Genomic DNA, 22,542 nt, shown 5'->3' with positions numbered 1-22,542 from the left:
AAGGACACAATTAATATTCAATAATTTATATTGAGTTTTTAAAATCAGTGGTCTAAAGTATGAAAAAAAAAGTCAACATATGAAATCATTGGTTTCTTAAAAATCACTTTTGATTCAGTGGCCAAACTGTTACTATTAAAAGGAAGAGAATTGCTTATGCATTCTATTACACAAAGTTAGTAAAACTGTGCTATGAGTATATGTTTATCCTGATATGTGATCTAAGTTTTAGCGACAGCTTCAGACAAATCATTAAAACATAAAACTGCTTGTCATTAAAATAAGCTCCTAACCCATAAATTATTTAAGACTTACACATGGGAGAAGTATTTATAATTTCTTTACCATGTAACTTAAAGCTCAAAGATGCAATAAATCCTACAAATCTAGCGATAATAGCTCTCTCTAAACTACAGTGCCAAGTGTAATGCTGTTTGGGTTCTTACTGAATTCAAAATACTGTTTCTGAAACTGCCTTTGGGCATTTATAAAAACATTGTGGGAAAACCATATTTACAAGTCCAAAAGAATTCATCAGCCTCCTTGTTGCATGAGAGGTCAGTTTAGTCTTCATTTTTTGAGGTCTTGTCATAGAATTTGATATTTTTGACCATATTAATCTTCTTCAAATATTCTCTTCCCTTTCTTTTTTCAATAATTCTTCTAGAAGTTTCCCTGGCTTGTCCCTCTCAGTTTCTTTATAGATATGTTTTTTGTCCTTTCATTTTCCTTGAAAGATTAGGTTCAATAGGATTCTGTTTCTCTCTCTCTCTTTTCACTCTGCTTTCTTTTCTTCACAATCTCTCACATATATACATAACTTCGACTACCAAGTGTTCATAATACTATATGGCCAACCTACATCTCTATTGTGAGTTTTAGACATGAATATCTAATTTTCCAGTTGCCATGACCCCTTGGATTTCCCATAGGAACCTCAAGATCAACCCAACCATAACTGAAGTCACCATTCATTCACTATATGATAATGTTTGTTGGGTACCTATCCAGGGCCTGGAACCAGATTAAACATTAAATAAATAATGATGAAAATTTCTTTTTGTTTCTCCCCCTGTGAAATTGATTCTTCCTTCACTAGCCCTCTGACTATATTGCCTGTATCAGGAAATGGTACCATTATTCATCTAGTGCAATCATCACCTGGTCCTATCCATTCTCTCCCTTTATATCTCTTAATCTGGCAATTTCTTTATTCCTTATTATATTTCACTAGCTTAGTTTAAGCCACCTTCACCTCTGGCATGTGATGATCTCCTAACAAGTTTCCCTGCCTCAACTTATGCTTAAAACCCTGCAATAATCTTCAATATATTTTAAAATAAAATCCAGACTTATTAGATAATGCACAAAGGCCTAAATTATAATTGCCTATCTACATGCCTATACCTACTCTGAGAGCTCCTTGATTGTAGGTGAGAGTTTAAATTGAGTTATTCTCCAATTAGGGCCTCCTTGTTCTCAAGTTATAGCAAATTAAATATCATAATTAATTTAATATGAGAAACATAGAATAAAGGGACTAATTTGTACATAAGTACCTACACTATATGTTCTGACTTTAATCTTCTATTCATGTATTATTACTTACAACTGCTATTAATTGACACTGCTGCTACATGAACAATACTAGCCAACATTTACCTAGCACTTATTATGTATCAAGCATTTTATATATTCACTTAATCATTACAACAACCCAATGGAATAGATACCATTACTACTCCCATTTTATATATTTAACCAAGGGACCAAGTAGTTTAATAATTTATTGAAGGAAATACAGTTGGTAAGTAATGAGACTGGCCTTCCTGACAATGATTCCAAGTCTTACTCTTAACGATTATACTCTGTACAAAATAAAATAAAGTTGTGCAAGGTATTAAATGAGGACTTTGATTTTGAAACATTAAACAAGGACTCTGATTTTCATACATCTTCATAATACAGGCTGTATAGAAAAATACAAAGAAAAAATATAAATGGTCCCAAATCCTACCATCCAGAAATAATAATCATTAACAATTACTGTTAATTATTCTGGATACCACTTTATGCCTATAGCTAGATAAAGGATAGATGGATAGATAAGAGAGAGATGAATGGATAGATGATAGGCAAAAATAATGTTGTGTACAGTATCTATTGATTTATGCAGAAGATGATAAAATTTGCACTTATCCACTGCGCACTGACTTTGTTTTTACTTTTGTCAGTTGTATTATTACATTATAATTATCAATATCTATAAAGTACAGATGATCCCCTAATGATAATTCCTCTATTGTTATGTTTTAGCTTAATATTTAAATGAATGCAATGGTCTCCACTTGTAGGTTTTAGCCACAGTTTTGCTATTTTGAAATACTCTAAATTCTAGACTTTTGTAATCAAGCAGTTTTTCAAGACCTAGTGAGTACTATATTCATTACTTTCTTATATAATAGAGAATGTACTTTTGCTTATTTATTTGAAGACAGACTTGGCTAGATGTGAAATTCTTGGACAATATTATCTCTCCCTCAGGATGTTAATCTGAGGGATTTCATCACTCAACAAATGTCTTTCAACACTAAAAGAAGCTGTAAAGTTTACAGATAATCTATCCTTATAGTCTGCTTCTTTTGCCTACATATACTAAATTTTCCTTCAATTTTCTCTATTTTTGGAGTGCATGTAACTTTTACTACAATGTGTAACTACTAGCCATTTTGTATCAATATTACGAGGGTCTTTTGATCTACAGATTCACAAAAAGTTTCCTTCTGTTATATCCTTTAATTAAGATCACATTCCATTGGTTCCAACCTCTTCTTAAGGAACGACAATTATTTTTATGATAGATCTCCTTGGGTTCAATATTTATCAATTTATCTGTTATAATTCTAACATATTTTTCTTTTTAATTTCACTTATATTTCTTAAATACCACATATTTAATTTATCTCTCTTGCTTCTATCTGTCTTTTAGTTCAATGATTTTTCTATTTCTCTCCTGGACTCTGATAACTTGATTTTTACTATTTAGATTTTATTGTCACCTTTTTGTAAAACCTTACGTAATTTCTTTTAACTGTTTTATTAATGGCCTTGTAATTGTGGCAAAATTATTTGTCTGAATTTACCTGTTTCCCTTTGAGATGAAATTACTTCAAACATAACCCCACAAAAATCTGTAATTCTTTTTGTCCTAGAAACACATCTTCATTAAGTTTTGAGAATTCAAATAGTGGATCTGGCTTACTACAAACCTCTATGGATTTATAATTTCACTGTGTTGTTATCTGGCAATCATGGTCTCTAGTATCCTGTTCTTTCCTCAGTGTCTCTGGCAGTCTCCTTGGCCTAGAAGACTGTTATAGACAATGTAACAATGACATGTCCATATGACTTTCCCTTAGGCTCCACTTCTCCTGATGTTTTATAAGGCAAAACTAGATCTGTAATGGGAAATTCCTCATTTCTCCCAAGGCCCATTCAGTTCCCTAATCTCTGCTCTCTATGAAACAAATGTCAGCTGTGAATCTCGTGAACATGACACTTATTTGTGGGGAAAAGCTTGCCATCTGGAGAGGCATGGGCTAGCTGACAGCATATTACGCATAGGCCAATAATTCACAGGATTGTGCAGGTGTGTTCACATTTAAGATATGGAGTTGTGGCCATTTCCTTGTTTGGGGTAATATGACTTTTTTCTACTTTTGCTCTTTATTGTAGTTTGCATGTCATCATCCAGAAGTCAAGCCTCTCATAAAAAGTCCAAAAAACAGTTCTGCATATTTACCAAAAACTATTTATTTACTGCCATCTTATCATTTACTCTACCTTAAAATTATTTGTCTGTCTCCCCAATTTAATCAAAAGGTCCTTAAGGCCTATTGTTTATCACTAAGTCATTCTTTTTCTTTCATTACATTTTGTTGCTTCAAAGCCTATGTTATGTAAGAGTGAAAATAAAAAATGTGTGTAGCTGCTTTCCTCTTGTCATTTCTTGAATGGAATCAACTTAAAAATCAATAAAACAACAATTTACTTAATGTAGTTATATTAAAAAGAGTTAGGAGGCCCATTGTGAAAATAAATGTAATGATGAATTTTTAGGAGTCAACTGGATAACCTAGAAATGACTTTTGTGGAAATCATTAAATCTTAGAATAGAAGCAGGAGCTTTGCAAGAATAGGTTGTAATCTATGTAAATAAAATTTGTCATATTTATTATGAAATTAGTAGTCATCATAAAAAGGTGATTTGTGACACAAACATATACTACTAATAAACCAGACAATGATAAAATCATCTGAAAGCCATAAAAATATTACAAGGTAGCTTCTCAAGTGAAGCTTAATCCCATTTCAGGGCTTTTGTGTTTGCTACTCTTTGTCTAATACTTTCTTCCCTCAGGTGCCTTCTCATCTTTCAGGTCTCGGTTCAGATATTATCCTCCCAGAGACCCCTTTCCTCTCTCCTACTTTCCTCTTTGCACTCCAGCTAAAGTAACCACCTCCTACCCAGTTGCTCTCTTTCAATCACACTGTTTTCAGACGCTTGATAAATATTTGCTCAATGAATAAATGATACACAAATAACATTATAACTCTAGATAACACTTGCGGGGAAAAGAAGCTTGAGAGGTAGAATGGGGTCAGAAGGCAAATGCTTTGAATACAAGGCTAAGGAACTTAGAGGGTTTTTTTTGTTGTTGTTGTTGTTGTTTGTTTTTTTAAGCACTGAGAAGTCACTGAAGGTTCTTTGGCCAAGGAAACATTATCAAATCTATATATATAATTATATATATATATATATATATATATATATATATAATCTCCTCAAATAACTCAAAATAGAAATATATAACCTATTAAAATGTATAGGCTCTATATTACCCTGTCCTAAAGTCCACTACTTATTTAATACAAATCATAAGTTTAAATTATTTCCTTAATAACTTCAAAACTTCTACTGATTAGTACTGTCTGAATGACTCAGTCTTTTACCTCATTTCAGAATCAGAGGAATCATAGAACTCAAAATGGGGCAGGACCAGAGTATTAAGAGAAGGGAAACTCTCCTACCAGGTTTTGTCTTTATCCAGTATTAGTAAGGTAGACATGGGGACTGATCTCTTGCTCCATAACACCTGCTAGGCTTAATGCCTGCACAGCTTCAGGAAAGTGGGATACTAAGATTTCAGGAAGATAAAATCAGCCATCAAGGTCTCTCCTTTGTCTGACCTCATTGCATTTGTTGACTCTGCCTCCTACTTCTATCTTCCTCAGATTGGTCTTTCCATCCTTGCATGTTCTCTTACTGTTTGGGTCTCTATTCATGTGTCCTTCAGTCATACTTCCCCATTGTTCCACACATTCAAATAGATTCTGCTCATTAATGATATACTTTATCCACTTCGTCCACAGAACTCATTATGACAATTGTTATTGGCTGAATTATGGCTCCCACATGTTCCTATGTTGAGTACCTCAAAATATGACTATATTTGGAGATAGGGTCTTTAAACAAGTGATTAAGTTCAAATGGAGCCCTTAGGGTAGGTCCTAATCCAATCTGACTGCTGTCCTTATAAAAAAAGATGAGAACACATAGAGAGATGCCAGGGGCACAAGTGCAAGAAGGAACTACCATGTGAGGAGGTGTTGGGAACCACTTTGTCTGGTGTCAAAAGCTGTAACCCCCATGCCTAAGGCTGAGTAAGGAGACCTTGGGATCATAAGCCACTAAGGAGACAAAGCTTATCTTCCTGGCAGGGGTGCTGCCTCTGCCCTCTTTTACTTCACCCTGCTTGGCCCTGGGCAGATGGTTGGTTAGTCAATGACAGGTAAGATTCTCAAGGGAGGGACAACCTAAGAAAGGCACAGTCACAATGGGGCCATCAGGGAAGGACTTGGGAGGCTATAGAAAAAGTGGGTGATGGACCCTCACCCCTCTGCTTTGACATAGCCTGAGTCCTCATTCTGTCTGCAAGATGTCTCCTAATCTCTTGGCCACCATACTTTTCCCACCTGCCTGAAACAATGCCAGAGGGCAGTGCAGCCCTGGGCAGGAATGGGCAGTTCCCTGGGACAATCCTGCCTAAGAAAGAATGCATAAAATCCTCTGAAACCTGCTTTGCTAATACCCTGAATTTAAATGATAAGGGTCCAAGCATGAAATGAGTTTGTTTCCCAAAGTTTTATGGCCCTTTAGCTAACTGACCCTGACTCAAAATAAGCCCTCATAGTTTTTTGAATGCTATCTATGGTTTGGTCATTACTGCCTTAAAATGGTTGATAAGCTTTACGTATACGCCCTGTATTCCTGTGCAAATTGAACCCAATAAAAGCCCACTGAGGAACAGGCTCATGGTCTTCCTTTGAGAGATTGGCCACCTTTCCTCCCCAAGCAGATCATATCTTGGTAGACTTATTCTCATCCACGACAGCTGGGGGGGGGGGTACTCTGTTGGACAAAGCTCCCCTATAAGGAGGCAGCAAGAAGGTGGTCATGTGCAAGCTAAGGAAAGAGGCCTTAGGAAAAACCAACCCTGCCGGCACCTGGATCTTGGATTTATGGCCTCCAGAACTGTGAGAAAGTAAAATGTCTATTGTTAAGTACCCAGTCTATGGTATTTTGTTACGGCAGCCCTAGAACACTAATAGACTTTGGTACTAGGAAGTAGGGTGCTTCTGTGACCAAAAATGTGCAAGTAGGCAGAAGTATGCAAGATAATTAGGCAGAAGTATTGTATTTATTGTATTTATATGGAGATTAAGTATGGTTTGAGATGCATGTACAAGTGCTGGGCTGGGAAGAGGTGAATTTATTATAGCTCATTTTTATGTGTCAACTTGACTGAGATAAGGGATGCCCAGATACTTGGCCAAATATTATTCTGCTTATTTTTATGAAGGTGGTTTTTTTTTTTTGCGTGAGATTAACATTAAATTGATAGACTTTGAGTAAAGGAGATTATCACACCTAATCAGTGGACCTTAATCAATTGAAGGCTTTAATAAAACAAGACTAACCACCCTGAGCAAGGAGTTCTGCCAGAAGACTGCCTTTCAACTCCAACTACAACTCTGAGTCTCCAACCTGCTAGCCTGCTCCATCAGAATTTGGACTTGCCAAGCCTCCACAATTGCATAAGCCAATTCCTAAAGTCTATCAATCAATCAATCTCTCTTGCTTTTTCTCCTCTCCCCACCACCCCACACCCTGTTGTTTCTGAATTTCTGAAGAATCCTAATACAACAAGTTTGACCCATATGGGATCCTCCTTTTCCAGATATATAATCTTGATATTGCTCTTATATTGTATCACATTTAAGCCTTCCTAATTAGACAATAATTTGCTCAAGGACCAAGATCAGAACTTAATATCCTTTGTTTTTTCCCCTTCACATGTTCACAGCTCTTATTAGGTGCTCATAATAAGTTTTCTAACTTGAATTGAGAAACAAGAAGAATACAATGGGAATGCTACCTGAAGCTACCTAAAATCTCAGTGAGGCAGATAATTCTTCCCTGGGATACAAAGAAAATTTTTGTTAAGGTTTCTGCATGGAAAATTGATTACTAGGTATTTCAATTCCTCCCAATACACCCAGCTTCAGGCTTCCAGCTCATCCAAGGGAACACTTTGGCTCTGAAGGTCATGATTTGGTAACCTTGTGGTTATTGATACGTAAACACATTTCACTTTTTCATCACTCATGCACACCAATTTTAAATAATGACACTCTTCCACGACTGCCTGTTTCCCCTAATACTCTCAAAATCATTCAGTCTGTAGGGCCACTTACATCATACTTTCAGGTTCTACTGCACAAGCAGCAATTGCTTTTGTGACATTGACAAGAAGAGCTTGGTTTATTCCAACGAGGAGGTTCACAAGTGGTTGAATGCCACCACATTTCCGGACAATGACTCGGTTTTCATGTTCTTGACAACATTCTCCCAGTGCACCAACCACATTCACAAGAACTTCTTCAGGCTGGTCAGTTAAAAGTCCTACCAGTGTTTCAATGGCTTTGTATTCCCGAAACCTAAGTTTATGACAAGAAAAAGAAGTGGGGAGGGAAGGAAAGGGGAAAACAGTATTATTTCTGGTATAAAGTTAGCTGATGATAATTAATAATAATAATAATAATAATAATAATAGTTAAAATTACTAAATGCCAAATATATGCTCATTTCATCCTTAAAAAAAAACCACTACAATATAGATACTATTATAATCTCTATTTTCAGAAAGTTAGTCTGAAGCCTGGTAGATAGTGAAACCAGCATCTACACCTAGCCATCTCTGCCCTTAACCACCATGCTGTACAGCCTCTAAAACAATTCCAGCTTCTTCCAGATTTGAGCTACAACAATTCCACTGTTTCCCCATTTTAGAGACCACTGTGTATAAGCAAAGCAAAATAAATCTATTTTGTGTTAAATTGGATATGCGATTGTTTTTAAGATAATCATCACAATGAAAGAAGAAAGAGTTGCCTCAGGACATCCTTCATAGAGGGTGAGAACTCTAAAAATAAATGAAGAGATGAATCTGAACATTAAATTAAATCAAATGGTCATAAAATTTACAAATACTTTGAAATTCAATGAAATGATTTCAAAATGACCATTATTTAAGATTAACTGGTTAGTTGGCATTTAGCTGACTCATCTTGTTTATTTGCATAAGAGAGAAGAATGGAACTACTTCCACCTTTAAAGATTCAGTGGGAAATTCATCTCCTCACCTCGATATGTCTCTGCTGGAAATACAAGAAATACTTCTCATTTAAGTGGCTGCTCATATGCCAAACAGCCCACTTACACATAAAGATTATGTCAGCAAGCCCCTGAGCCCTACTGAGGCACAGAAAACTGTTGCCTGCTGGTGTGATAGGAAGTAGGGGTCTTTAATTTCTAAGAATTCCTTAATTTTGCCAACTTAGTCCAAAATGTGCATCTATAAAAACTATAGGAGTAGCATTAGAATCAGCTCTTTCTTAAATAGTATTAAATTACAAGACTATATTTTGGTGGCCTTATTTTTATTACAGAATATAGAATGCCTTCTCTTACTTGGTTACATTCTCTTTGCTGATGGAACATTTCCATATTGCCCCTGTGACAGCGGCCAAACGTTCTTTATTGTCAGTGTTATTGAGCAAACTGGCCAGGGGTTTAAGTCCTCCATGCAGCCTAACCAGGTCACGGGTCTCCTCATCTTCAGCACACTACACAAAAAGTCAAGTCAGAGGGTATTAGTTAGCAAGCATATCAAGATTTCAGTGATTATTAAAGAGGCTGCCATTCTAGTAGCTATGAAAATTCTTTTCAGAGAGTCTAATTTATTGAGGGTGCCTCCAAGTAAAATATATTAAGTAATTCTTCTCTACAGACAGTGTCTATCTTTCCTTACATGATTTTGGAGACGTTTAGCAGTTTCTACATAAAGCACTTCAGCAATTCTCCCAAGCCAGTTTTGAGGTAGCCTTGGCTTCCACCAAGAAGGAGGCAGAGGGTGGTATGAAACCCTCTGTCACATACATGGAGAATGTCACAGACATGGAGGGAAGGTTTCTATCGTGATGCAACCCAGAGTCTTGAAAAGCATAGTAGAAAATATAGAATAGTGACAGGGATTCAGTCAGATCTTCAATGACTCACAAAATCTAAGAGATAAGGAATATCCCCAATAAAGTTTCTATGCCAAGAGCAGTAGGTTCTATCAATAGGAACTGACATTTTATTCAAACATGTTTATCCGTATTTATGTCATCCTTTGAAATCAATGTGTACTGCATAGATGTTCCTACTTGATCATCCTTCCCAGATAATAGAGCCAAAAGATGATTAATTTAGTAAGGTTTGCTATTATCTTCAGCATAGAGTTAGTCTTTGAGGCCACATGATACAGATACATGTGATGCATCATCAACGAGCACCACTGGAAGAAATTCTCATCATAATGCACCATGAGGCACCAGCCATGCTTAACTTCTATTCGTGACTTTCTGTTCTGGTTCAGTTACAACTTTAAAAAATTAATCTCTATTTCTAACTGACCCTTTATGGTTACTCATATGAGGCACACATAAAGTCAAGCTGGCTACATGCCCTCAAAACTTGTAAGTTGGAGTCCTAACCCCTGTACCGCAGAATGTGACTATACTTGAAGACAGGGTCTTCAAAGAGGTAATCAAGGTCAAACAAAGTCATTGAGGTGGGCTGTGATCAATTATGACAAGTTTCCTTGTAAGAGGAGGCTATTAGGACTCTGAAGAAAGATCATGTGAAGACAGAGGGAGAATGATATATAAACATGAAGATGGCCATTTACAGAGCCAAGGACAGAGACCTCAGAAGGAACCAACTCTGCTGGCACTTGGTCTCAGACTTCTAGCCTCCAGAACTACAAGGAAATACATATCTGTTGCTTAAGCCATGCAGCATGTGGTACTTTGTTATAGCATCCCTAGAAAACTATTGCAATGCTTTATTGCCATGAACCCCGTTACTGACTCTGTCTTTTGGGTACACTCTCACTTAGCACATTTTAAAATTCACTCCTCTAGGAAATCTATTCTGATTAGGCAGAAACTGGTATGGCCATCTTTTAGCAGCCATCTTTTTTCCCATTTACCACTGCAATCTATTTTTGGGGATACAGGAAGTCCCTCACTTAACGTCACTGACAGGTTCTGTTGACTTTAAGCAAAAAGACGCGATGAAAAGAATTTCACCAGAGGATAATTGATACAAACAAGAGTTAAGTTACTACAGCATCTCATCAACATCATAATGATATTAATGTTGAATGAAACTGTTATTTGAGGACCTGATGTACTATGAAATTTATAACCCACAAAAAATGAATGAAGATTAAAATAAATACATAAACAGATAAAACAGGAACACACACACATGCACTCATTCATCCATCTTGTCTTGGTCAGAGATACATTTCCCCAAGACCACTATATTTGGATGGGATATATAAAAACCAATATAGAGGCACCATATACATATTTGAGTATCTTACACTAAGTAAATCATTTTAGCAGACAAAGATATACAAGTGTCTTATAGAATTGTAAATAATCAGACATGTTAGATGGAAAGTTTCTCTCTGAAATATTCAGGCATCTGTCATTAGCACAGGACAGTGCGTCTCAGACCTCCCATGTATGAAGATCCCTGGGATTCTTGTAAAAAATGCAGATTTCTGAGTTTCATCCCCCAGAACTGAGATCTCATGTTTAGAAACATCGCCTTAACTCACATGTAGAGCAAGACCCAGACCGTGCAGAGGACCCACTTTACCTGGTAGATGGCCATGGCACAGTGTTCCTGCAGTTGCTCATTCTCACTGTTTAGGTTCTTTACTAGATTTTCAATGATCCTTTCTGCTTTGATTGCATCTCGGTAGTTTTCCTAGGAATATGAATGTAAATATTTATGTATATATAATGCATGCATATAAGCATCCACTTACATTTCTTAATAATTACACTGAATACACTTTCTTAGTAAATACATTAAAGTCCGAGGTTAAATCAACATAAGAATTTAGTCAATATTTTTAAAAATAAATCACACAAGTACCAATTTAATTAATGTTCTACAAGTGTGATTTTCTCTTTTTAATAGAACGCTGACTTCTTGAAAAAAAAAAAAACCTTAGCAGTTGTGATAACCTTACAAATTGTTTTTAAGCTAAAGAAATTTAAGGTAAATGGCCTGGGTACCTCTGATGCACATTCTTGCAATGTCCCCACCACCGGAATCAGCATGTTCCCATGAGACGTCTTCAGCAACCGGGCCAACAGCGGAATGCCCCCAGCCTTACGTATGGCTTCTTTATTCGCGTAACTCTTGCTGCAGCTCCACAGTGCCAGCGCCCCACAGCGAGCCACCTCTTCATCTCTGGCATCGTACAGACTTGACTGAACAGGTTCTGTGGAATTCTGTGCACAGTCGAGTAGAACAACCTACAAAATAGATACACAGTGTACATGGGAATCTTTCCAATAAAATTTAATGCATCCCACAGAAGCTTGAGGGTTGCTACCAAGCTCACCTCCATGAAAAATATGTTTTAAAATAAACTTTCATACTATGAAGCAGTCAATGAAAGCAAAGAAACAACACCCTTCTATACACCTTCCTCCAGATTCGGGAGCTTTTACATTTCTTTCCCACAAGAAATTTAATCCTACCATGATAGTATTTTCTTAATGTGGCTCTATAACACTTACATTGGTATGATTTGTTAACCACATCCTCAGCCCTGGTTTCATGAAAAAGCAGGCTCCCTACAGCCATAAGTACTTTCTGGTGAGAACTGAGTGGTGTCCACACTGTTAAAGCCATGAGACACAGCCTTCTACCTGCATTACCAGTCCAACCAAATTAAATGGCATAGCTCCCAGGGTCCTCTTTCCTTTGCAATAACCAGTCACTGGAGATGTTACAGACAAGCAGTTTACATGGATACAGCACTATATCAGGTGCCCATAAAGGAAGTGAAACCAGGCCTCCCAAAGCTTTTTTCCCCCTTGATAATACAAGTCATTAATTTTATTTATTTTTAAATTTTATATTGTTGACACCATGACAGATGTCCCCCATTTTCCTCCCTTTGCCCACCTCCACCTAGGCTCTGTGACCCCTTTCCCTGGCCTTTAGCACACTATTGTCTATGTCCACGGGCTTTGCATTTATCTTCTTTATTTAATCCCTTTACCTTCTTTTATCCAATCCCCCCCACCTCCTCTCCTCTGACATTTGCCATGTATCCATGCCTCTGGTTTTATTTTGTTCCTTAGTTTTATTTGTTCATCAGATTCCACATATTAGTGAAGTCTTATGGCAGGGGTGTCGAACTCATTTTCCCCAGGGGCCACATCAGCCTTGTGGTTGCACTTGAAGGGCCGAATATAATTTTAGGACTGTATAAATGTAACTACTCCTTAATAGTTAAGCGAGAGCTCAGTGCTACCGCTGGGTAGAAACAGGGTGCCAGGCTGGATAAAACAAGGTGGAGGGTCAGATTCAGCCCGTAGGCCTTATGTTTACCACCTGTGTTATATGGTATTGTCTTTATCTCACTGGCTTAGTTTGCTTAGCATAATAATCTCTAGGTTCATCCATGCTGTTGCAAAAGGTAAGAATTCCTTCTTTTTTATAGATACATAGTATTCTGTTGTGCAAATTTACCACAGCTTTTTTATCCACTCCTCTACTGATGGGCACTTAGGGTATATCCAGATTTTGGTTATTGTAAGTAACCTTGCTATGAATATAGGGTTACATATATCCTTTCTAATCATTGTTTGGGGACTCTTAGGATATATACCAGAAGTGGGATTGCTGAGTCAAAAGGTACTTTGATTTTTAATTTTTTAAGGAAAGTCCACAGTAGCCGCACCAGTCTTCATTTCCTCCAGCAGTGCACTAGGGTTCACTTTTCTCCATATGCTTGCCAGCACTCACTACTTGTTGATTTATTAATAGTAGCCATTCTGGAAAGAGTGAGGTGATACCTCATGGTTATTTTAATTTGCATCTCTTTGATGATTAGTGACATTGAACATTTTAGTGCTGAGCTATATATGTTCTTTATATATTTTGGAGATTAACTCCTTATCAGATGTATCATTGGTGAATATGTTCTCCCATGCAGTGGGTGCCTTTTTCATTTTGTCATGCATAGGCTTCTTCTGCAGTGTAGAAGCTTTTCCGTTTTATATAATCCCATTTGTTTGTTTTTCCTCTGTTTTGATTGTCCTAGGAGACATATCAATAAAAATATTGCTCCAAGAGATGTCTGAGATTTTACTGCTTGTTTTCTTCTAGGGCTTTTATGGTTTTGTGACTTAAGTCTTTTATCCATTTTGAGATAATTTTTGCATATGGTATAAGTTGGTGGTCTAGTTGTATTTGTTTGCATACAATTGTCCAATTTTCCCAACACCATATATTTAAGAGACTGTTTTTACTCAATCATAGTGCTGTTGCTGACTTTGTCAAATTTTAATTGACCATAAAGGCATGGTTTTATTTCTGGACTCCCTGTTCTCTTCCATTAATCTATAAGCCTGTTTTTGTGCCAGTTACAATGTTTTGACTACAATGGCTGTGTATTAAAGTTTGATATCTAGTATTGTGATCTACCCAACTTTGTTCTTTCTTAAGACTGCTGAGGGTATTTGGAGTCTTTTTTGGTTCCATATAAAATTTTGAAATATTTATTCTAGATCTATGACATATGTCATTGGTATTTTAGTAAGAATTGCATTGAATCTATAGATTGCTTTGGGTAGTGCAGACATTTTAATGATGCTAATTCTTTCAATCCATGAACACAGTATATGCTTCCATTTGTTTGTATCTTCCTCTGTTTCTTTCTTCCAAGTCCTATTGTTTTCCAAGTACAGGTCTTTCAGCTCCTTGGTTAAGTTTATTCTTAGGTGCCTTATTTTTTGTTGCAATAGTAAAAGGGATTGTTTTCTTAGTTTCTCTTTCTGAGAGTTCATTATTGGTATAGAAAAATGCTACCAATTTCTGGATGATAATTTTGTATCCTGCTACTTTATTGAATTCATTTATTAGGTCTAGTAGTTTCTTGGGGTAGTCTTTAGGGTTTAATGTCACCTGCATATAATGACAGTTTTGCTTCTTTTCCAATGTGGATGCCATTTATTTTTTCTTCTTTCTGATCACTGTGCCTAGGACTTCCAGTGCTATGTTTAATAAGAGTGGTAAAAATAAGGCATCCCTGCTTTCTGATCTTAAGAAAAATGCTTTTAGTTTCTGCCCATTGGGTATGATTTGGCTATAGGTTTTTTATATATGGCCTTTAAAATGTTGAGGTACAATTCATCTATTTCCACTTTACTGAACATTTTTATCATAAATGGGTGCTGGATTTTATCAAATGCTTTTTTCACATCTATTGATATAATCATGTGGTTTTTATCCTCCATTTTATTTAAGTGGTTTACCACATTTATCGATATGTGGATGTTGTATCAAGTTGTTTTCCTGGAAAAAATCCCACTTGATCATGTTGTATGATCTTTTAAATGTATTGCTGGATCTGCTTTGCTAATAGTTGTTGAAGATTTTAGCATCTATGATCATTGGTGATATTGGCCTATAATTTTCTTTTTTGTAGTGTCTTAAACTGGTTTTGGAATTAGGATAATGTTGGCTTCCAAGCTCATAAAAAGAGTTTGGAAGTCTTCCCTTCTCTTGAATTTTATGGAATAGTATGAAGAAAATAGGTGTTAGTTCTTTGAACATTTGGTAAAATTCACTGGTGAAGTCATTCTATCCAGGACTTTTGTTTGCTGGGATTTTAAAAAATTACTGCTTCAGTTTCATTAGTTTTTATCAGTCTAATCGGGTATTCTGATTCTTTCTGATTTAGTTTTATAAATTGTATATGTCTAGGAATTTGTCCATTTCTCCCAAATTGTCCAATTTATTGGCATATAGTTTTTCATATATTTCTGTAGTGTCTATTATTATTTCTCCCCTTTCATTTCTGATTTTATTTATCTGGATCCTCTTTGTTTCTTGATGCATCTGGCTAAAGGTCAACGATCTTGTTTATCTTTTCAAAGCATCAGCTCTCCATTTCACTGATCTTTTGTATTATTTTTTTAATATATCATTTATTTCTGTTTGATCTTTATTATGTCCTTCCTTCTGTTCATTCTGAGCTTTTCCTGTTAATTTTTTCCCTAGTTTTTTTTATAATAAATGTAACTTTTTATTCTAGTAAAATACACATAACATGAAACTTATCATTTTAACCATTTGTAGTTATACAGTCTAATGATATTACATACATTCACATTACTGTATGTCTAATAAATGTATTTAAATATATATTAATTTCAAAAATGAAATGTTATTTTTGAAACTTTAACAATACAGAAGATCAGAAAGTATAAAGTAAAATCACCCATAACCACCTTTCCAAGATCCTTTTAGGTGTAGGTTAGAAAATTTATTTGAGATTTTTCTTGTTTCTTGAGATAGGCCTGTGATGCCATGAACTTTCCTCAGGACTGCTTTCACTCTGTCCCACAGACTCTACATTGTGTGTTCATTTTCATTTGTTTCTAGGTATTTTTTAATGTCTTCCTTGATTTCACTGGAAATTGTCCAACAACATCCATTGTTTAACAACATGCTATTTAGATTTCAACTATTTGAATGTTTTTGAGCTTTTTTTTAAAAGTTTGATGAGATCTTTTATTTTTTAAAAGATTTTATTTATTTATTTTTAGAGAGGGAAGGGAGGGAGATAGAAAGAGAGAGAGACATCAATGTGTGGTTGCTGGGGGTCATGGCCTGCAACCCAGGCATGTACTCTGACTGGGAATCGAACCTGCAGTGCTTTGGTTCGCAGCCCACACTCAATCCACTGAGCTACGCCAGCCAGGGCTGAGGTTTTTTTTTTAAAATATAGTTGATTTCTAGTTTCAAGCCATTGTGATCTAAAAAGATTCTTGATATGATTTCAATCTGCCTGAATATGGTAAGACTTACTATGTGTCCTAACTTGTGTTCTACCTTTGAGAATGTTCCAAGTACACTGGAGAAGAATGTACATTCTAATGCTTTGGGATGAAATTTTTTGTAAATATCAATTAAATCCATGAGCTCTAGTGTGTTGTTATAGATCACTGTTTCATTGTTGATTTTTTTATTTTGGTCTGGAAGACCTATTTGGTAATGCCAGTAGGGTGTTAAAGACCCCTACTATGACTACTATGCTGTCAATCTCACCCTTAAAGTCCATCAAGAGTTTTTTTAATGTATATATTCAGGTGCTCCTATATTGGGTGCATATATGTTTACAAGGGTTATTTCTGCTTGTTGGATCAGCCCCTTTAGTATTACGTAGTGACCTTATTTGTCTCTTGTTATGGCCTTTGTTTTGAAGTCTATGTGTCAGATAGAAGTATTGCTACCCCAGCTTTTTTTCATTTCCATTTGCATAGATTATTTTTCCATACCTTCACTTTCAGCTTGTGTGTATCTACAAGTAAGGTGGGTCACTTGTAGACAGCATATATAAGGGTCATGTTTTTTTATCCATTCAGTTTCTCTATGTCATTTGATGGGAACGTTCAATCAGTTTATAGTTAAGGTTATTATTGATAGGTACTTATTTACTGCCATTTTTCTTTATACCTATATTCTTATCTCTATTTCTTCTTCTTAAAGCAGTCCCTTTAACATTTCTTACAATGCTGGCTTGGTGGTAATGAACTCCTTTAGCATTTTTGTTGTTGTTGTTGTCTGAGAAGCTCTTTATTTCACCTTCAATTTTAAATGACAGATATGCTGGATAGAGTATGGTCCTTTCTTTCAATTACTTTGAATATTTCCTGACAATTCCTCCTGGCTTGAAATGTTTCTGTTGAGAAATGAGCTGATAGCCTTATGGGAACTACCTTGTAGATAACTGTTTCTCTCTTTCTGCCTTTAAGATTCTCTCTTTACCTTTAAAATTTGCCATTTTCATTATAGTGTGTCTTGGTGAGGGTCTGTTTGAGTTCATCTTAAGATTTTTTGTGCTTCCTGAACTTGCATCTTTTTCCTTCTGTCATTATTTCTCCAAACAGGATTTCTATCCCTTGCTTACTTTCTTCTCCTTCTGGTACCACTGTGATGGAGAATTGTTATGCTTCATGTTGTCACAAAGTTCCCTTAAACTACCCTCATTCTTTTTAGGGATTTTTGCTTTTTGTTGCTCTGATTGAGGTTTTTTCCTACCTTGTCTTCCACATTGCTGATTCATCTTCTGTTTCCTCCACCCTACTTTTAATTCCTTCTGGTGTGTTCTTCATTTTAGATATTGTATTCTTCATCTCAGATTGGTTCTTAATCAAGGTTTCTATGTTCTTTTTCATGATAATGCTCGTTTTGCTAAGTTCCTTGTGGGTCTCATTAAATTGCTTGTAGTTCTAACTTCTTGGAGCATCCTTATAACCATTACTTTGAAGTATATGTCTGATAAATTGCTTGCCTCCATTATATTTAGCTCTTTTTCTAGGGATTCCTCCCTTTCTTTTATTTGGGTGTTGTTTCTTTATATCCCCATTTTAGCTGTCTCTTTGTGTTTGTTTCTATGTATTAGATAGAACTGCTATGACTCCCAATCTTCTTGGGGTGGCCTTATATAGTAGGTGACCTATGGGACCCCATGGTGCAGTCTCCTTGATGTCCTGAGCTAGATGCTCTAGGAGTGGCCCTTGTGTGTGGTTCTTGACTGTTGTTGGGTGATTCATGGATGGGATCTACCCCCAGGCTGGCTGGATGAGAAGCTCAACATTAATCAATTGTGCTAGCTGTTGTATAGATGCTGATAGAACAAAACAAAACAAAAACAAATAAAATCCTAACAACAACAAAATAAAAGGAGTAGGAAAGGAGAAAAGAAAAATAATAAAAGAAAAAGAACACAAGAGGAAAAAGAAAGAAGAATATGAAAGGTATGAAGAAAGAGAAAAATATATAAATAATAGGAAAAGAAAAACAGACAAAAGCAAAAGAAAAAGAAAGAAAAATATAAGAAAAGGAAAAGTAGAGTAAGAAAAAAATGGGAAAAATAAGACATGAAACAAACAGGAAAAATGAAAAAACAGAAAAAATGATTTTAAAAAGCAACAAAAAAGGAAAAAGAAAGAAACCAATAAAAAGAACAATATGGTGCCTGCTGGGGTCTCCCTTTAGATCCTGCTCCAATGTTGTCTGAAGCTGGTGTAAGCCAATGTCAGATGCTGTCCACTGTGGCCCTCAGCAAGCTGCTCAAAGCTATAAGCAATCCACAGCTTTTGGCTGCCTCTGCCAGGCTTGGCTGTAAACTGGAGGGACCAAGCTGTGCTTCAAGGCCATTTTTTAGCAGAACGGGGCCCAGGAGCAGGTCAGCAAATGTCCCAAGGCACCCTAGGATCTGACTATGCCTGCTTCTAACTGCCAGCCTGCTGTCATTCTTAGTCACTGAAAAGGCAGTGTCTGAAAGGGCTTCTGGTGAAATGGGAAGGATGGGACCCCTGGATCTCCCATTAGGGGGAAGTACCATTTAGACTTCAGGAAAAATGGTGGGTGTGTTCACTCACCCCAGAGCTACAGTCTGAGTCTGACTCAGATTATTTCCCTGACCTTGGCTGGTGAGAGCCCCTGGTAGGCATGTGGGTGAGGCCCTGTAGCCCAGAGGTTCTGTCTGCCAGAAATTGGAAGGGTGTTCTGTCAGCTCTCCTATGAGGGGGAAGCACCAATCAGTTTCCTGAGAAAGTGGGGGGAATGGCTCCACCCCACAGACAGTCACTGACAACTCCTGACTCCCTATGCTGCTATCTCCTCAGCACAGGTTAAGATGTAGGGTGGGGCAAGTGGGATTCCAAAGGGTAGGATAATTCCTCTTCCCCATGCTGTTGTCCCTGTGAGGGACTTGCTCCTGTCAAGAGAAATGGCTGCTGCCATACTGGGCAGAGGGTGGTGATCCAGCACAGGGATCCCAGCAGCCACTGCCCCATGACTCCCCCCAAATCCTCCCACTCCAGACTCTCCCCAGGCAACTCCAGTCTACACTGCCCTCCCTTCACTGGTCCCTAGGGTTAGTGGAGTGGCCACATTTGAAAATCTTGTGCTTTGGTCCCTTAAAAAAGTGCCTTTGTCTCTGGCAAGATGGTCTCTCTCTCGCAGATAACAACCCGGCTGCCTTTTACCACTGGATGCCACATGTCAGCTGATCCTGGCTCTGGTGCTCTGGTCTGGGGTCTAGGCTTAACTTCTCCCAGGGGGAACCTCCCTCAGCCATCATATCCTGCCATAACCTTGGCCTGCTGTCTGTGGGAGCGGGGCCAGGCCCTTTTGCAACCCCACTTTTCCTACCAGTGTGGAGGTTGTTTCTGCCCATCCTTTGTTAAAAGTCTCCTTTTCAAAGAGTCTTTAGTTGGTAATTTGGTATAAATGTTCTCCAATTTAGTTTTATTTCCAGGTTAGTTCTGGGAGGAGGCACAAGAAAGATTCACTTACTCTGCTGCCATCTTGAACCCCCAACCCTGCCCCAAAGCTGTCTTCATTGTGCATGTCTATTAGATTCTTCTCTCTCTGTAGGCCAAATTTTCCAGTGACACTATACACATAATCATAACCACAAATCTTGAGTTTACAAGGAAGTAGCCTGGACTAAGTAGAGCTTCTAATTCCTAATTCCAGATCCCTGGGAGAGATACAGTAGAACCAGCTTGAGTCTGACTAGTTACAGCCCAAGGAAGAACATGGGTGAGGAGTATATGGCTTTCAGGTACCTACTGGGGAAGAAATTCTAAGACAATAGGTTTGAACATAGGGGAGACAGTCTAAAAGAATCTGTCTACTACAGTTGCTCCTCATTACTACATAAAGTCCAAATTTTGTATCTCATTGGATAAGCCCCTGTGTGACCACCACAGTTGTCCATCTTCACCCCTTACCACGTAGCCCACCTTACACTAGGTCTGGTCACATTCAACCACTTGTGCTTTCCAAGCACTTAATGTTGTTTTCAGGTCTGAGCCTTTACCAGCAAGACTCCATCCTGCTTTAATGTACTTCCCTGGTGTGTCTGTCTGAGAAATACTCACTCACCTTGCAAGACTCACCAAAGGCAACATCTTTTCTCTGTAGCCTTTCTTGACACTTCTCCTCTAAGTAGAGTTGATTGTCCACCTCCTTCTTTGTTCCCCAACTATTCCCAGTGTTGACTTCCATGAAATATCTAGTATTTACCCTTACATTTTTGCCTATATCCCCTCTGCCCACACCACCATAAGACCATGACATGATTGTGGTCAGGAACATACCTTTATTTATATTCATAATTCCACTACTTAGTTCTGTACATGACACACATTTCAAGAAATGATTGAAATAATTTTCTGTGAAAGGGTCAAGTATGCTATATACTCAGAGGAACCTGAAAACTGGCTGCAGGACAGTCCTGCACTATGTCCAGGCCCGATGCCTTCTCCCTGCTTACTCAGACTTCGTGTCTTCTCCCCAGTCTTCTATTGGCTGTGCTTCTCCAGAGACTGACCTAGATTCTGACATCCCATAGTGGCCTGTCTGCTGTAGTCTTGACTTGTTCCCTTGCTCTGATGCCATAACCAGCCCACTGCTCCATCCATGCATTGGTGGTCTCCTCACTTCCAGTTTCACTTGGGGACTCTACTTTCTCCCTAAGTACCTAGCAAACCAGAAGTGGGTCGCCAATTCTAGTCTTCCCGGATGTGTTTCCAACACAGCAATTACAAGTTTATTATTACTATATCCATTACTGGTATTTTCTATACCTGATTTAGCTATTATTTAAAATTAAATTAAAATGTGTCATTATCTTGACTACATTAGTGCCACTGTTCAAATTCCAGGCCCTCAAATGTGATGTATGACCCCCATAAAAACATATTTCAGTTTTATAGTACATTTTCTTTCTTATAATTCAATGGGAGTAGTTTCAGTGGAAAGCCACATCAGCCTACCATATGATTTTGTTATTTAAGGAGGATAATGATAATCATAATTACTTCTTTCCAAAGACTTTATTATGAAAATTTTCAAAAACATGCAAAGGCTGAAAGAATGACACAACAGCTGTGCAGCAGCATCGGCACACCTACCATCTAGATTCCATAAGAAACATTCTGCCATATTTGTTTTATCACACAGCTAACCATCTTATTCATCCATCTTATTGTTATCCAACCATAAATACATCTTACTTTTGAAGCAAATAATTATAATTTATAGTGCTCTACAGATTACAAATGAAAACAGTCTCTTTTAGTAAACTTCTGAACACTTTCACTGTGCATATATTCACTTTAAATCTATATTAATTCAAAGTATAATTATTACCCCTTTATATGTGTGAGGTATGGGACTCAGTACTGTGGACGACACTACAATATATATGATACATCCCTCATTTTAAGGGGTTTAAAGTACAGAAGTGGTGAATGCAAGCTGTGGGACAGACACAGATCTGCTGATCCTTACCAAGGAGGGTGGACATGCATCTCCATGTTGTACTTTACTAAGGTCTTTCCTGCCACGGCAAAGGTATTGAGCAGAACAACCTTTATCTTTCCATGACAGTTATTGAAATAATCATGTTTTTTATTATAAAAGTAATACTCTACAATAAAATGGCATATTTGGAAAATAGGAAGAAAATTTGGTAAACATTTCAGAGAAACCCCATGACCAAATTTCTGTATTTATTTCAAGTATCTTCTCCATACCTTTTAGGTAGGTTTTTAAAAATTGGGATCATAGGTACCATTGGTTTTTAATCCTGTTATGGTTTTACACAACATTAAGTATATATGTATTCCTTGTTACTAAATAAACTTCCAAAATACAGAACTGATGGCTGAACACAGATGTTTCTTATGAATATAATGCAAATTGTTTTACTAATCTCATATTGTAAAACATGCTGTTTTCGGCTGTCTTTC

General features: G+C 37.1%; 1 protein-coding gene across 1 annotated transcript in view; it reads right to left on the bottom strand.

Moving 5' to 3' along the window:
- Positions 1-22,542, bottom strand: part of ARMC4 (armadillo repeat containing 4) — a 183,297-nt gene that overhangs the window by 95,985 nt on the left and 64,770 nt on the right. Inside the window, exons 13-16 of the mRNA XM_028506946.2 lie at positions 11,764-12,006; positions 11,339-11,449; positions 9,095-9,249; positions 7,819-8,061 (exon numbers count right to left, since the gene is read on the bottom strand). Of these exons, the coding sequence (XP_028362747.1) occupies positions 7,819-8,061; positions 9,095-9,249; positions 11,339-11,449; positions 11,764-12,006 (752 nt within the window). The remainder of the gene's footprint in view (positions 1-7,818; positions 8,062-9,094; positions 9,250-11,338; positions 11,450-11,763; positions 12,007-22,542) is intronic.

The sequence above is a fragment of the Phyllostomus discolor genome, chromosome 1 (genome assembly GCF_004126475.2).
Source record: "Phyllostomus discolor isolate MPI-MPIP mPhyDis1 chromosome 1, mPhyDis1.pri.v3, whole genome shotgun sequence".
Lineage (NCBI taxonomy): Eukaryota > Metazoa > Chordata > Mammalia > Chiroptera > Phyllostomidae > Phyllostomus > Phyllostomus discolor.
The sequence above is the reverse complement of the archived record's forward strand: the minus strand, read 5'-3'. Positions and strand labels throughout refer to the sequence as shown.